Genomic DNA, 18,104 nt, shown 5'->3' with positions numbered 1-18,104 from the left:
CATTACTTCCAAAACTAAACCAATAGGTGGAAACTATTTATGAAACTGGACTATACACTATTTGTGAAACTGGAATAAGAACTAGACAATATTTATGAAACATATTGATGCACAAAACCGGAGGTCTTGGAACTGTTGGAAATGTGCCCTAAAACCAATCATATGATGATACTTTACGGACATTTCAAATGTTAAACTAATCTAGTTTAACATATAAAGGGCAAAGATTATTGTTTGAGCCGTCTCATATAAATGTTATATGCTTAAACGATAAAGTCCAAGGAATATGTGATTGGGAGAATGCAATCTAATGAAGTTAGATTAATGAGACCATTCTTTCGTAGACACATCCTAAATGTTCCTGATCATAGGATTACCAATTGGGCATTGACAGTCCGTTAAGATCAGTACGTACTGTGTCTTCTCTCAGGGAGAGTGACTAGTCTCGAGTCATTGGTGTGTGTGACATCAAGACAAGTACGTAGGTGCTCAATAAGAGAATGAGTTCACTGAACGTGATCAACGAAGAGTTCTTATATTCCATGTCACATGAGAACTCATGGTTGGGATAATGCAAAGTAGTCCTTTGACCTGAGGCATCACAGTTGTCTTGTGGTTAAGTCCTTAATCTTTGATTATGTCTAATTCACCCCCTAGGGGTGTCACGGCATCGTTGGGGTTAAGCCACTTAGCTATGGAGACAAGTAAATGCGCAACAAGGGATCTCTAACCTTCAAACAGTTGAGGGAGAATACTCTATGATATGATTTGGAATCTCTGGCCAGAGTATGAATGAGATTGGGGAATGCGTTCCAAATCACATTCAAGGAAATCATATAAGCAAATGAATCACATTGGATAGTAGACATGAATAAATAAACTATCATACCAAACAATGTGGTCAAGAGTATTAGATTAGAGAAGGACCGTATTGCATTTGTAATCCCGAACTGAATAGGTTCTCTAACCTCTTCTGATTAGCTTGGGTAACCATGACATGCTGCTAGGCGTCAACCATGGTTTGTGGAAGCCCTATACGTGTATAACCACTAAAGGGAGAATTGAAAATTGTTTCAATTCACAATCGATGTAAAATTGTTTTAATCGCCCACTGCCTCGCTAAAAGGAACCTAATGGATCGCACACCGTAAAAGGTAGAGATTGAAGATTAAACGGAAATGAGTAAGAATGATTAAATGGTTTAATCATTTATTTATGGCAAGGATTAATTAATATGTTAATTAATCAAACGAATAAGTTCGTTAAAGACTTCGGGATAGTTTTGGACCTTAAGGCCCAATGGGCTTCGAACGTCAAGCCCATTGACTTAAGTTGTATGACAACTTAATGAATAAAGATTCACAAAGGCCCAAAAGCCCAAAATTCCCAAGGTAGGCCGGCCATGAAGATGAATTAGGGTTGTTTGGTTATTTAGGTCACTTAAAGAAGTGACTATATAAATGACTTTATAACAAAATATTCAAAAAAATGTGATTAAGGGTTTATTTTGGGTGAAAATGGGTGAGAATTGTCTCTCCATTTTCTCTCTAAAGAAGCTAACACCTTGGAGGGTACATCTAGCAATCCTACTACTCCAAGGTCACTCATTTCTTCTACAATCAAACCTTGGTGAAGAGACTTAGAGGTTCCCTATTTTGGGAACTTGGAGAAACCTATTCTTCCATCCAAATCCATGGATCTAAGAAGCAAGGAATGAAGGCCCCTATCTCTTTGGGTGATTAGCCTTTGCTTATGCAAAGAGGAATCTACAAAGGTATTAATTTCAACTCACTTTGTTTTGAGTTGATTATTGGTTCACCAATCTACTAGGCTTTGAATTTCATGGTAATGTTTTGTTTTTGAGTGCATGCAAGCATGATTCCGCCTTTTAATTGTTAATTGCATGCTATATGATGTTGCTCAAATGAACATGTTTTTCAAAATAAATCCTTCAAGTGGTATCAGAGCCTAGGTCTAGTAGTTGGTGAATCCTTTTGGGTTTTGTAGTTCATAAGTTTATGATTTAAAAGTTGTAATTGTTACAAGCTTTATTCTTGCTTCTTTGAATGTAAATTTTGTTTGAAAATTTGCCATCTCAAATGTTGTAGATGTAGTTCATATGAGGATGAATATTGGAGCTAAAATTTGGTGCCATGATTTTTGGGATTTTCGGCCAAATCCAAAGGGTGATTTTTTGGGTTCATGTTTGTCTTGTTAAAATGGTTTTAAGGTGACTTTTGGAACCCCTAAGTACCCTAGGATGTTAACACCATTTTGAATGGTGAAAATTTGAGTTTTATGGCTTGAAAACATTCATGGAGCTCTTATGGGTTTTCATGGATGTTCTTCATTGTTCTTGATGTTCTTGCCAAGAACAAAAAGGTTTTGTGTTTTGATTCAAAGTTTTGAATATTTCATAAAGTTTATGTTATATGTTTTTCAAATGATTTATCATGTATTTAAAGTGTTAAATATTTGAATAAATGATGATGGAAACATCAATCATCAAAACATATATTAATTTTATGAAAGTATTTAAAGTGTTAAATATTTGTATAAATGATGATGGAAACATCAATCATCAAAACATATATTATTTTTATGAAAGGTGAAAGCACTACTTGATTGTTTTTTGACAAAACTAATAAATCAAAACACCCATCACTCATTTTTATCCCTAAAAACCGGCCACCCTAATAAAATAGGGTATTTTTGGGGCTTTTATGCAATTACATAAAGTTTTGATACTTTTGTGTATTTGTACTTTGACCCGAAAGTTTACGTTTTGACGTTAAGGCCTAAAAACGCTAAAGGACAAATTGTTTTGCTCCTTTAATGAAGTTTTTGAATTTATTTAAATTTTGGGTTCTAGTTGTATTTACATGAAGTAGTGACTTTTGTGTTTTTACAAAGTGACCCCAAAAGTTTATGTTTTCGCAATATGGCCCAAAAAGTTGTGGTTATTGCATGATGGCCCAAATAGGATGAGAACAAAATTGTTTTGTCTCTTTAAATGAGAATTGGATTTTCATTTTGTTTAGCTCCACTTAAATCAATTTTATGGATACAAAAACCAAATGAAAATGTTGCATTCAATTAATTAGTTAAAGCGTTAATTAATTAAAGGATGATTATGAACCTAAGCCTAATATAATTGAGCTATGTGAAAGGCGTTTCAAATTTGTTTGAACCATGGGAATGTGTAGATTAGATTTTGGTTGTAATTTGATTTAATCAAATGTTGTAAAAGGGCATAAGTCCTTCTTTACTTTAAGGTAATTTGTTTTATGCAAATGTTGTAATGAGCATAAGCTCATCCTTTACTTTGAAGTATTTCTTTCTTGCTTTATATGATATGCATGAAAATGAAGTAATTGGGTCCAACGCCCCTAAGACAACACGCCTTAATGTGATTAAACGCGTAACTAAAATCAATCTCCATCCCTAGACCGAGATTCAACACAAGGCTCGTGTTGAATCTAAACAAAGGTTCATAGTCATCCTAAGGCCCTAAGGCAACTATATAGTCCATTAAATGAATGCAAAGGTTATGTTAGTAGTATCATATACTCTTGCTTTAAAAACCGTTTTATAAGCATAGTGGGAGTATTATATACAACTAAAACAATCCAATGGACCAATAGTTGTAATAGGACCAAAATTGTTTTAATAGAGATTAAAATGTATATTTGTATGTGATGAGACCTAAAACCCTCAACCAAACCATTATTAAGTTGATAAGCGTGAGAGTGCTTAGAACACTCTTTCGTAGGCCTTCCACCGTGGTGGCTCCAATCGTTTATGACTTGTACACCGGCTTCACCCTATCATGGGGGAGTACAAAGTGCATGCTTATACTCAGGAGGAATCCATAAACATATGATGAGGTTAGTGTAGGCAACGAGGATAGCCGACATCGTATCATCGTGAGGCTATTCTTGAACCCCTTCACAAACTAAGCATGGTGGGAAGAACTTAACTAAGTGCAATGGAACCAATATCATATCATTGTGAGGTTACATTCTCTAGAGGCCAAATAAGATGGGTACTTGCATTAGTTGCAAATGAGTAAGCGTACTCTCTCATTATTATTGTTGCTAGCCATATATCGTATCATCGTGAGGTGGGCTTGGTAATAGTGAGCCTCCCATAACCTACTAAGAGTTTCATCCAAAACTCTCGAATTCCAATGAGGGATATGGAATTTGCCAAAAATAGTGGGTGATGCTATTTGATTTAAAGACCCGAATCAAATGGCTTAAAATCAATCAATTATATACGTTATGTATTTGTTTACCAATATATTTGCAAACGCTATCCAACACTTGACAAATAAAAGCCGAACGTTTAGTTTACGGACTTGGTACTACAAAACCATAGATTGTCTTTAATGGCTTGTAAATGTACCTAAGTAGTCTCATCCTCACAATCTTCCTATTGATAATGTATCATTAGAAGAATATGTTAGAAAAGGTCTATCATAAAGAGGACAACACTTTTAATGTCATAATTCTTCAATTACAAATTGTTGTATGAAGAAATAAGAGTTGCTTTGAACAACCCTTAGTCAATGCAAACACTTAGTGCTTGTTTCTTTGTTAAATGAACAAAGAACTTGAGAAGAAAGCACAAAGGCATGGACACTTAATGTGCCATGATTCTTCACTTGCAAATTGTTGTATGAAGAAATGAGAGTTGCCTTGTACAACTCTTGAAAGTTTGTAATTATGTTTAGAACATAATGGTTGGTTGACAAAAATAGTCCATTAACATGGACTTATGATGATTTTGAATCATTGAGTGTTGAAGTGTTAAACCACTTAATGAGACGGAAACTAGGCAAGGACTTCACCTTTGTTTCCCCTATCCTAATGGTTCACTAAGTTTATGGTAAACTATGTAGTGAACAATAACCACATACTCTCCAAATTGTTTGATGTGTATAACACAATTGAAAAAGGTTTCAAGAGAGATAGTGGGAGTTTAGGGACCATGACTAATGTAGTCAAAGGTGAAAGTCAAATAAAGAAGATAAATAACTCCAAGGGAACAAACTTTCTTTATGAAAGGATGGACATTGGAAGGGGTATTTGCAAGAAATGTCTTGCAAGTGTCAAGAACACACCTTTCGAAGGTGTTGTAAAATGTTCTTGAAAAGTTCAAAACAGTTGGTTCTTCTACTTGAATGCATGATTTCGTATTAGTAACTATGTTTTACAAATCGTTGTAAAAGTGTGACTAATAAGAAGTAGAAGATATATGAGAGAAGAAAATGTGCTTCACATACGGAACGTGAATAAGATATAGATCTCTGCGAAAGCAGATAGTACTTACTTCCTCATATGAACTACCAAAGAAATTGGATTATAGTAATCTAATTGATTGTCTCTATAGTAGAGATAATATGGTAGTGTTAACTGTTTAGAAAATAATGATGCTTAAAACCCAAAAGGTTGCAAGGTAGTGACTAATCCCAACTAAAGTTGTGATACCTCTAAAAACATAAATTACGAGTTGGTCATAGATGGACGCTTTGGATCGTTAGATCCGGATCCAATACCTTCTTGTTAAAATTGTATGGAGGCGAAATGTTCGAATCTTTATTCTTTTGGAAAGAAGAAAGAATCACAAAGTTGTTGAGGTTAATTCACTTAGATGTTAGTGGCACTTGTCCACAACATAATACTACTCATGTTATATGACATTCACCGAAGATCACTCTCGGTTGGACTATAGTTTATTTTGAATAAACACAAGTCCGAATACTTTGCAAAAGGTTTCAAAGAATTCAAGAAATGTAAATAGATGAGTAAGATATCTAAAGTATTTACCTCCTTAGATTTGATCCAAGGAAAGGTAACACTTTAGATGAGTTTCCTTGAAAGATATCAAGGAAAATAGCATCATAAGATAATGTATTTCTCCATTAGGAGAAGAACGAACTCGAATAAGATTTAGTTCGTTAAATGTTATCAATTACCCATATATAGGATATATACTTCTAAAACAATATGATTGTCAATGAGAAGATCTTCCAATATTTTCATGACTCCATAAGATGTAGTTGGAAAAGAAAGACAAATCTTAAGCATGTTAAAGATTTGGGGTTGTGTGCTAATAAGCAATATTCGTTTGATAACAATCTTGTAGGATATCCTTAAAATAACTTTTGGATATCGCTTCTATAAACCAACTAACAAATGTTGTTTTGTTGGGAAGTTCATTGTAATCCTACAATGTGATTTGCCTAAGAGCAAATGAACGAGAGATAGAACTCAAAGAATGGGTTCTTTGAGAGACAAGGAAGTAATCAACAAATATAACAACCTAGTTCCTATACCACAAGCTCCAAGGTAGTCAATAAGAATGAAAATCCTTATGACTACATTGAGTGCATATACGATATATACTCAAGGAAATGGTAAAGTACCATTTGACTCGAAATAATGAAACCTTCATAGCTAATTGGTAGCTTAAGGTAACTACAATCAAAGAGAATGGTTGACTTTGAAGAAACCATCTTTGAGGTAGGCTTGGTTTCAATTAATTCGAAGATTGCTAGCTACAACTAAAATGGTGATTCAATGTTTTGACATAATATGGGTTTCCGAAACCATTATTAAGATAGTCTTGATAATATATGTCCAAAACTATAAATCACAAGACATGTAAGTTGTAGAGATCCATCCATCATGGATCTTAGCAAGTTAGTGGGAGCTATTTGCATTTTATGAGGAAAAAGGATCAAATCGTTTGATTTCTCATCAAGATGTAAATGAATCTTTTGTTTACGAGTTTTACAAAAGATTAGTGGGAGTTAATCATGTTCCTAAAATTTAAGTATATATGATATATTAATTTTGGAAATGAAAAGAATACTTCTTCGTTAAAGTTATGACTTTAATACATTATATGAAGATAGAATGTATATGGGAGATATAGTCTATATACATGGGATGGAAATCTATAATGATATATTTCATGATATAATTGGATTATATCAAATCCCTAATAATAGACAATGGATGCTAGGAAGTTTCTCATATGATGATAAACTTCAATAAGAAGGACGATTCTAGTGAGACTAGCAAGTTGCCCTTCTCAAAGGGAACGTACCCTTTGACTCCCATAGAAATAATGCGTAAATTGAATCCTTTATGCATAAGCAGAAAGGTGATTTATGTATTTCATATTGTATGAAAAACATTGATATGAGTTGTACCTAGAACGGTACAAGACGATATCAGTGCAAGCCCAGGATCAGAACCGTGGCAACTGTCAAGTGAGTCCTTAAGTATTTAAGAAATACTTAAGGATAGATTCCTCAAAGAATGAGGAAGAATTAGAGTAACGTAATGGAAGCGTAAATGTATTAGATTATGAATCTGATACATCATTGGATGTTTCTTCATTATGAATGAAGAGATAAACAAATATCTCTTTATTATGACTAAAGAGATATTTGGATGGAAACATTAAAGTAATGACTTTAGTGTGTTCCATTATGAATGCAAGATATATTGCCATATAGAAGTTTACAACAATGTTGTTTGGATGGGAAAGTTCATTTATGAACTCTCTATTCGATTCCAACCAGAAAGTGTATGACACTAATGGGGCGATAGCTCAAGCCTGGGAATCAAGGTCTCATCAAGATCCGAACACAAATGAGAGACTGAACCACATGATTGAGAATCATGTATAATGGTGACGTCGTTATTCTCAAAGTTGCTTCTGTGGATAACACATATAGATATCCACTGTCTAGGCCTACTATTCAGCCATTTATGAAATGACTACAGAAGAGGTATCATCAAGATGACCTAGCTGATTGGCTCTAGTGCAAGTGGGAGATTGTTGGAAATGTGCCCTAAAACCAATCATATGATGATACTTTACGGACATTTCAAATGTTAAACTAATCTAGTTTAACATATAAAGGGCAAAGATTATTGTTTGAGCCGTCTCATATAAATGTTATATGCTTAAACGATAAAGTCCAAGGAATATGTGATTGGGAGAATGCAATCTAATGAAGTTAGATTAATGAGACCATTCTTTCGTAGACACATCCTAAATGTTCCTGATCATAGGATTACCAATTGGGCATTGACAGTCCGTTAAGATCAGTACGTACTGTGTCTTCTCTCAGGGAGAGTGACTAGTCTCGAGTCATTGGTGTGTGTGACATCAAGACAAGTACGTAGGTGCTCAATAAGAGAATGAGTTCACTGAACGTGATCAACGAAGAGTTCTTATATTCCATGTCACATGAGAACTCATGGTTGGGATAATGCAAAGTAGTCCTTTGACCTGAGGCATCACAGTTGTCTTGTGGTTAAGTCCTTAATCTTTGATTATGTCTAATTCACCCCCTAGGGGTGTCACGGCATCGTTGGGGTTAAGCCACTTAGCTATGGAGACAAGTAAATGCGCAACAAGGGATCTCTAACCTTCAAACAGTTGAGGGAGAATACTCTATGATATGATTTGGAATCTCTGGCCAGAGTATGAATGAGATTGGGGAATGCGTTCCAAATCACATTCAAGGAAATCATATAAGCAAATGAATCACATTGGATAGTAGACATGAATAAATAAACTATCATACCAAACAATGTGGTCAAGAGTATTAGATTAGAGAAGGACCGTATTGCATTTGTAATCCCGAACTGAATAGGTTCTCTAACCTCTTCTGATTAGCTTGGGTAACCATGACATGCTGCTAGGCGTCAACCATGGTTTGTGGAAGCCCTATACGTGTATAACCACTAAAGGGAGAATTGAAAATTGTTTCAATTCACAATCGATGTAAAATTGTTTTAATCGCCCACTGCCTCGCTAAAAGGAACCTAATGGATCGCACACCGTAAAAGGTAGAGATTGAAGATTAAACGGAAATGAGTAAGAATGATTAAATGGTTTAATCATTTATTTATGGCAAGGATTAATTAATATGTTAATTAATCAAACGAATAAGTTCGTTAAAGACTTCGGGATAGTTTTGGACCTTAAGGCCCAATGGGCTTCGAACGTCAAGCCCATTGACTTAAGTTGTATGACAACTTAATGAATAAAGATTCACAAAGGCCCAAAAGCCCAAAATTCCCAAGGTAGGCCGGCCATGAAGATGAATTAGGGTTGTTTGGTTATTTAGGTCACTTAAAGAAGTGACTATATAAATGACTTTATAACAAAATATTCAAAAAAATGTGATTAAGGGTTTATTTTGGGTGAAAATGGGTGAGAATTGTCTCTCCATTTTCTCTCTAAAGAAGCTAACACCTTGGAGGGTACATCTAGCAATCCTACTACTCCAAGGTCACTCATTTCTTCTACAATCAAACCTTGGTGAAGAGACTTAGAGGTTCCCTATTTTGGGAACTTGGAGAAACCTATTCTTCCATCCAAATCCATGGATCTAAGAAGCAAGGAATGAAGGCCCCTATCTCTTTGGGTGATTAGCCTTTGCTTATGCAAAGAGGAATCTACAAAGGTATTAATTTCAACTCACTTTGTTTTGAGTTGATTATTGGTTCACCAATCTACTAGGCTTTGAATTTCATGGTAATGTTTTGTTTTTGAGTGCATGCAAGCATGATTCCGCCTTTTAATTGTTAATTGCATGCTATATGATGTTGCTCAAATGAACATGTTTTTCAAAATAAATCATTCAGGAACAACGTAAATCCGGCTGTGAATCTGCAAGAAAGTAAATAAAACAAGATGTATCGTGGTTCACCCCAATGTTTAGGCTACGTCTACACTGATTATTGTATTTCTCTGTGAGGGAGAGAGAGGGAGATAGAGCTTCTCTGTGAGGATGAGAGCTCTGAGAAAGTGAGGGTATGACCTAAGAATTGGTCTCCCTCAATTGTGAGGGCGAGGAGTCCATTTTATAGAATAATGGCTCCTCACTTATTACATTTTTGCCCCTTCCTTTATTACATAATTACATTTAAGTCCCCCGAGTATTTATACAAGATCTAAATACGGAGGCCCTAAGTATGGTACAAACAGTAGTCCCCCAAGTATTCAGTCAAGAGAGTCTTTTGGCTGGAGAATTGAAATTCAGTCCATATGTGGGCCGAAGGAACTAGATGTCGTCTAGGACTGATACTCGTATGAGGCGGTGCTCAATATGAAATGATGCTTAACTAAAAGTAGCACATGTTGCGAGGCTGCTTGGCTTGTGGCTTTTGTTGCCTTGGTTAGCTCGGCTTGTGGCGTTGAAGGTGAGGGAGTCCCTTTTATAGAATAAGGGATCGCTCCTTAATACATAAATGATGGGCTAAAGTTAATGCTCGCATCGAGGCGGTTGCTCCGTAGGCGGCGATGCTCTCTAATGAAGGTGAGGGAGTCCCTTTTATAGAATAAGGGCTCGCTCTTCAATACATAAGTGATGGGTGCTCTCTAATGAAAGTGAGGGAGTCCCTTTTATAGAATAAGAGGGCTCGCTCCTCAATACATAAATAATGGGCTAAGTCCCCCAAGTATTTTTCATAAGGCCCAGTTGAGGCCCAATATATGGTGTATAGTGTAGTCCCTCAAGTCTTCGGTCAATAGAGTCTGTTGGCTGGAGACTTCAAATTGAATCCATGTTTGGGTCGAAGTGACGGTTGTTTGGATGCCGTATTTGTATACCCTATACTGAAGCTTTGTAGGTGAAGCTTTGCAAGTGAAACTTTGAAGCTGGAGCTCTGTAAATGAAGCTTTTGAAGCTAGAGCTTTTGTAAATGAAGATTTTCAAGCTAGAGCTATGTAAATGAAACTTTTGAAGCTAGAGCTCTGTAAATGAAGCTTTTGAAGCTAGAGCTCTGTAAATGAAGCTTTTGAAGCTGATTGACATGAGTGATGCTCATGAATATTTATGTTGATTAACATGAGTGATGCTCATGGATGTTGACATGAGCGATGCTCATGAATGTTGACATGAGTGATGATCATGAATGTTTATGTATGATTGATATGAGTAATGCTCATGAATGTATGATTGATATGAGTAATGCTCATATATAATTTGAAGTACTGGGTGTACTTTTGATCAGCTAGTTGGTGATAATAGCGGCAAGCTGCCGAATAATTTTTTGTAGTATTTGGCGTATTTTTAGTCACCTGGTTGGTGAGAATAACGGTAGGATGCCGAATAATTTTTTGTAGTACTGGATGTACTTTTGGTCACCTGGTTGGTGCTATTTTGGGCTTATGGGCCATCGCCCTCCACACAACATTCCAGCCCATTTATTTCGGGCTTTGCCTTTTTTTTTTTAATTTTTAATTTTTTTATTACCCTCTGATGGGGTTATACAGATGTCTCCGAAAGATAAGAAAAATAAATTACATCATTCAAAAATAAATCCGACCATATGCTCAATGGGTCACGCCCATAATTCCCTATTATGCATGTCATCACCATCGCAATTATGTCTGCTTCTTTTTATCCTCTTTTGCTTTCTGCTTTTACTTTCTGCTTTTGCTTTCTCTGTTTTACTTTCTCTGCTTTTGCTTTCTCTGCTGCATGGTCCATGAGTCCACCCCCAAGGCTCATAATATTCTCCCACACTACAATTTGTGCTTTCTTTAATAGCCTTAAATTGTTGGTGGACAAGATGAAAAGCTGGTGCCGAGAAAATAATCAATTATTTGGAAAGTGGAGACGTTTGGTGTCGACAAAATGAAGGGGCATCTTCTGGTGCACTTGCCTTTATTGCACCTGATGGAGGTGGAGATGTTGGGCACAACGGGCCCACCAGGGATGACGAGGTCATGGCTTTTGGTCAGGAACAACATCTATCTAGCACTTTCATCTCTCCACCATTGAGGCCCCAGTCAAAGGCGTGCTCAGTGCACACAACAGTACCAAATTTGAAGTTAGATCATGAAAATGCTTTAATTGCAGAACCCATACAATGCTTTCCCGGGGGCCCCCGTGATGGCTGACTTAGCAGCTCAAAAAATGCTTTCACCGTAGAGACACCCTGATGAAAAACCTCCAAATGCTCGTGAGTGAAACGAAGATCGAAACGTCGACGTATCGCATTGCCCATCCAATCTGCCCCATTGTGAAGTATCCCACTGTATTAGGGATCCTGGACTGTATACGGAACTGATTCCATCCATATTAGGGATTTCTTTGACAATGGAGATGTCTGGATCTGCATCAGAGAATGCCAAGGACAAATATGGCTTTGGGTACCTTGAATTTTTCTGAGGGCAACGATCTAGATCAATTATTTCTTCGCTATGGTCAGCATCCATATCCATTCACACAAATTGCTGAACTTCCATACAACCTTGAGATGCCAGTTGGCCATCATGCTTCATTTTAGAATTCTCTGGCCATTTGCAACAATCGAACTTCTTTAATTTCTGATATTTCACTTTTGTAATTCATTCATTTTGACCCATCAAGCCCCTGACTTTACGCCCTCTCTCGGAGCACTCCAAGCACTTAACCAACTCCTGATCAGACCCAAAACTAGCCAACACGCTCCTGCTATCGTGATGAGCAAAAGGATCAAGAGCAAATACGGGAATCAGATACACATACCTTCTCCGATCACAGAACTTCTTCACGTTAAACGACACCGTGATACGTTTGTAGCTGAAAATCCGAATCTGAGGAGAAAGGTTTGAATTGGGGCGGTCGATGAATCCCGACGGATCTACATAGAAGCGGCCTGAGAAAACCTGACCGACGGCACTGACCCCCTTATCGGTGCGGGTGGAGCAGGCCTAGTCGTAGCGCTTAGGGCTGTTGCGATCTTGCTCGGGGACGGTGTTGGAAAGGTAGAGAGCTTCTTCGAGGTCTCCCTCGATGGTTTTAGTGCTTGGATTCTTTTGCATTCCTTGGTATCCAACGCCTAAATAAGCGAAGAAAATTGCAACCTTTCGACGCTTGTACCATGGCGTTTTAGCGGCGTTGGTGGTGGCGGCGGTAGCTTCTTCGTCGTCGCTGGTGGTGGTGGTGGATATTTTGAGCTTCTTGGGGTCGGGCTCTTGTAGCTGCGGCAACGACAGTGACCTAGTGGGTTTTGTATCTGGATTGTTAGTGATGTGAGTGGGGCTTGTTGACGTTGGTTTCTGCATAAACTTCATCTTGCTTTCTTGACTGACGGTTCTGATGAAGGGACGAGTGAGAGTGGTATTGATCGAGTGAGGGTGTGTTTGGATTTTCAAGTAATCATTTGGGCTATTTAGTTGAAATGGAGGATGAATAATTGAATCAGAAAGGAGTGGGAGGAAGAGTGTATGGGTTTCTTAGGTTTCTGCAAATCCATCTGTGGTGAGGTCTCACGGTGGTGAGATGAAAAAAATGAAAGAGAACCGACATAGCTTTTTGTGTCGGTTCCCACAAACGACGCCAAATGTTGATGCACAAAACTAGAGGTCTTGGAACAACGTAAATCCGACCGTGAATCTGTAAGAAAGTAAATAAAACAAGATGTATCGTGGTTCATCCCAATTTTTGGGATACGTCCACACTGATTATTGTATTTCTCTGTGAGGGAGAGAGGGAGAAAGAGCTTCTCTGAGGATGAGAGCTCTGAGAGGGTGAGGGTATGGCCTAATAATTGGCCTCCCTCAATTGTGAGGGTGAGGAGTCATTTTTATAGAATAAGAGCTCCTCATTTATTACATTTTTGCCCCTTCCTTTATTACATAATTACATTTAAGTCCCCCGAGTATTTATACGAGATCTAAATACGGAGACCCTAAGTATGATACAAACAAAACATAACCAAGAATTAGACACTATTTATGAAAGTGGACCAATAACTAGATACTATTTATGAAACCGGATCAAGAAAGAGACACTATTTATAAAACAGTACAAATTACTGTATATTATTTATGAAATTGGATCCAATAACTAGGCAATATTTTATGAAACATGACTAAGAACTAGACACTATTTATGAAAGTAGACAAAAAACTAGGCTCTATTTATGAATTTGGACCAATAAATTCATTCAGTTTCATAAATAATGAAATTTTGTAAATAGTGTTCAGTTTCATAAATAGTGTTCAGTTTTATAAATAGTGTTAAGTTTCATAAACAGTGCTTAGTTTCATAAACAGTGTATAGATCCTACGTGTCAGGTTTTTTTTTAATTGTGTCCCTTTCAGTAAAATTTAATTTTTTTTTGTCCATTTTATTAAAATTTAAGGGAGCATTTTTGCTCACCACCATAAACTATGGTGTATGCTCACCATACACCTAATCAATTGACACGTGTCATTTCACTTAATCTTGGTTAATTTTTTTCAAAATTGAAAAACTAACATTTAATGTGAAAGTTAACTAGAGTTAAGTGAAATGACATGTGTCAATTGATTAGGTGTATGGTGAGCATACACCATAGTTTATGGTGGTGAGCAAAAATGCACTCAAAATTTAAGGGTTTTTCATTAAAATTTAATTTTTTTTTCATTATATAAAGTTATAGCATGATTTTTAAATTTAGCCCAACCCATTTTCATAAAACTTTCCTTTTTTAACTCATTAAAGAATCGAGATTGGATAGTGATTGCAAATAAGTGATTGCAAATAAGAAATATACTTCAAATGAAATAGTCATGACCGGCATGCTTGACCACGACTATAATAGACCAAGCAAGCCAAAGTCTAATCAATGTGATCGCCGGTCACCAAGGAGAGTACGAAACACGCTGTCTCTATGTTACTATATAAGTAGATAGATATTTTATATATAAAAAAAGGAATAATATTTAAATATGACTTACTATCCCGTATTATTTTTCAAAAAATTCACAATTGATGCCGGGTCAAGGAACATTTTTCTTTTTCCAATCAAGATGGCGAACAATATCAAACTTGAATTATATAAAAATTTATTTGAGAATAAGATTCAACTTTAAAACGTATAAAATTATAAGATTACAGTCACATATGACAAACCACAAGTTATACGACAATTTCTGTCACCAACACTTGCATGTAATTTTGCTAATATCATAAGCATATAGTCCAACGTTGTCCGGCAAAGCCCAAGCTTCCAACGTCACGTTGTTCATCAAGCCACGCACCTGCACAATAAATTAACCGCCGAAATTTAGAATCTCTTGAATTATAATATTAGAATCTTTGCAATTTTTAGTCAACTTTATGGAACATATGCAAAACTCGGCCAACTTGCGATTTTTTTACTCTCCTCTCTTTTTTTTTTTTTTAATTTTTGTATTCTCTTTGTTGGGTAGTTTCTCTTACATCCTATTCGTCGTCAGCGACGCCGGCGGCGGCGGAGGAGAAGATAAGGAAGACAGCGCAATCCCTCTGGCAATCTCCCTCAGCAAAAACTTCTGAATCTTTCCGGTGGAAGTCTTGGGAAGCTCGTCCTTAAACACCACCGTTTTAGGCACCATGAAGTGCGGCAGCTTTTTCCGGCAAAACTCCATGATCTCCTTCTCCGTCGGCTTTGGAGTGACGTCACTCTTCAAGCTCACGAACGCGCACGGCGTCTCCCCCCAAAACTCGTCGGGCCTCGCCACGACCGCCGCCTCGTTGACAGCTGGGTTCGCATACAGCACTGACTCGACCTCCACGCTGCTCATGTTCTCACCTCCGCTTATGATAATGTCCTTGGATCTGTCCTTGATTTCCAAATAGCCATCGGGATGCATTACACCCACGTCACCGGTATAAAACCAGCCGTCTTTCATACAATTGGCAGTTCCCGATGGGTCCTTCAAATACCCGAGCATCACGCACCCGCCTCTCAGAACTATCTCCCCCACTTCAGACCCGTCTCGCTTCACTCCCAAACCCGAATCCGGATTCACGGAGTCCGCCTCCGTCATCCCGATCGTAATCACTCCCTGCCTCGCTTTCAGCTTCGCCTGCTCCATCGCCGGGAGTTTGTTCCACTCCGGCTTCCATGCACACGACAGCACGACCCCCGCTGTCTCCGTCATGCCGAAGCCGTGACCCACCACGAACCCGATCGACTCGGCCCGGAGCAAAACGCTCGAAGGAGGCGGAGCCCCACCGGTGAGAATGTTAACTGGATTTCGGAGTGGGTCGGATCTCCGGGTGTTGACGAGCATGTTGAGGACGACGGGGGCGGCACACATGTGGGTGACGCCGTGGGCTTCGATTAAATCGTAGATTTTTGGGCCGTCGAATTTGCGGACGCAAATGTTGGTGCCGCCGACGGCGGCCATGGCCCAAGGGAAGCACCACCCGTTTGCGTGGAACATCGGTAGGGTCCACAGATAGACGCAGTTTTTAGGCACTGACCAGTCCACCAGGGAACTCAAGGCCACGATGTAAATTGCCCTGTGGCAATGCACAACCCCCTTCGGAGAGGACGTCGTTCCGGACGTGTAGTTTAAGACGATAGGGTCCCACTCGGAAACGGGCCGGACCCACTTAAACAGCGGATCTCCCTTCCCCACTAGATTCTCGTACGTGTCTACGAAATGATCGATGATTGGGATTGACTCGTCGTCCGGATGTTCGTTGATGAGGACGAGTTGTGGACGAGGGAGCTGTGGTGGGAAGAGGGAGAGGGCTTCCAGGACCAGAGAGGCAAGGAGGTGGTCGACGAAGACGAGTTTTGATTCGCTGTGGCGGAGGATGACGGAGACGGTGCGGGCATCGAGACGGGTGTTGATGTTGTTGAGGATGGCTCCCGCCATGGGGACGGCAAAGTGGACCTCGTACAAGGCGGGGGTGTTGGGGCAGATTATAGAGACGACTTGAGAGCGTTTGATGCCTAGGTGGGATGAGAGGGAGGAGGCCAGCTGGAGACATCGGCGGTGGGTTTGGGACCACGTGTAGGTGGTGGTGGTATAGACAACGGAGGGGCAGTCGCCATAGACAACAGCTGCCCTTTCTAGCAGGGTGAGGGGAGTGAGAGGGCAGAGATTTGCAGGACTTGGTTTGAGCTGCTCCATTTCTAGTTTAACGTAATTAACTGACGATGAGAGAGAGAGAGAGAGAGAGAGAGAGAGAGAGAGAGAATGTGGGTGTGTGAGGGTGGTGCTGGTTATATACTTATATATATATATAGAGATAACGTAAGCTTGTTGGTGTTGCATGGTGCTGGACAAGTGGACCGTGTTGTAATTATGTGAACTGTGAAGAATTGCGATAAAAAACAAGAGAGATTTTACAAATATGTCTTTATATAAGTAGAGGGATATTTGAAATAGAAATTTTTTTTTTCCTACTTATATATATATATAATAATATACTGCATACTGTTTTGTGTTCTGACACATTGAAAAACAAAAATTGGTGTACAGTTTTAAATAGTTGAGAGTATACGATTTGAAGCAATGTTTCATCCTCAATGATCACCTATTCAGTTCAGTAACATCATATTAGTAAAAGGAGAAAAAAATTATTGAATTAACATGAGAAGAAATTGTTGGAGCCTTTACGACGAAGAGAGGCAAATTTGAGATATATACGTTTATTTATAAATCATTTTACAATTTTAAAAGATGCAAAAGTAAGTTTATGAGTAAGAGATCTAATGATATTCACGTGAGAGGTCTTAAACTCGTTTCTTGCCAAAAGAATTTGTCATTATTAAGTCCACCACTCCATCTCTTACTGCAAACAATATCGCTTGTTCAAAAAAAAAATTTATTCTAATCGAAGAGATGTAAATTTGAAATCTCATTTATTTTTTATGTCTTTATTTTATATATTTTTATAGCTCTTCTGTTAGAATTTTCAACCAACAAAAAAAATATATAATGTATATTGCAATATTTTGTATTAATCATTGAAGATGCTCTTATTTGCAGTTGACGAATACAATGATGACTACTTTCGAGTTTCAGAAAGCACTCTTGTAATAGTTTTGATAGTCTTTTTCATCCAAAGTATACGCTTGAAATCAATAGTTTATCATTCATTATTTACTAGCATATGGACACATAAAAAGTATGTGAGATATTTTTTTATTTTTGTTTTTGAAATAGAAGGAGAGAGGAAGGAAGTGATAGAGAACGTGGAAGTGGGAAGTCTTTTTTTTTTTTTTTTTAATTAGAGATATGTTAGGATTACATGTAGGTGAGGCTTTGAAAAAAAAAAACAGCAAAATTTAGTTGTGTGAAATTACATTTTT

The 18,104-nt window shown here is 37.9% G+C and overlaps 1 protein-coding gene and 1 pseudogene across 1 annotated transcript; both read right to left on the bottom strand.

The window, feature by feature from the left end:
• Positions 1-12,390: 12,390 nt before the first annotated feature.
• Positions 12,391-13,098, bottom strand: LOC126611983 (tRNA pseudouridine synthase 1-like; annotated as a pseudogene).
• Positions 13,099-14,828: 1,730 nt separating this feature from the next.
• Positions 14,829-16,977, bottom strand: LOC126612538 (2-methylpropanoate--CoA ligase CCL4-like). Its single transcript, XM_050280976.1, has 2 exons — positions 15,233-16,977; positions 14,829-15,051 (listed from the first exon to the last, which is right to left on the bottom strand). Exons 1-2 carry the CDS (start codon positions 16,918-16,920, stop codon positions 15,039-15,041), a joined length of 1,701 nt encoding a protein of 566 aa, XP_050136933.1. The 5' UTR covers positions 16,921-16,977; the 3' UTR covers positions 14,829-15,038.
• Positions 16,978-18,104: the final 1,127 nt, after the last annotated feature.

This window comes from Malus sylvestris, chromosome 17 (genome assembly GCF_916048215.2).
Source record: "Malus sylvestris chromosome 17, drMalSylv7.2, whole genome shotgun sequence".
In the NCBI taxonomy this organism is placed as follows: domain Eukaryota; kingdom Viridiplantae; phylum Streptophyta; class Magnoliopsida; order Rosales; family Rosaceae; genus Malus; species Malus sylvestris.
Note: the sequence above shows the minus strand (reverse complement) of the source record. Positions and strands in the feature narration are given on the sequence as shown.

What these genes read in the sequence shown, in the direction of transcription:
- LOC126612538 (XM_050280976.1), bottom strand. Translation starts at nt 16,920, where the DNA reads ATGGAGCAGCTCAAACCAAGTCCTGCAAATCTCTGCCCTCTCACTCCC.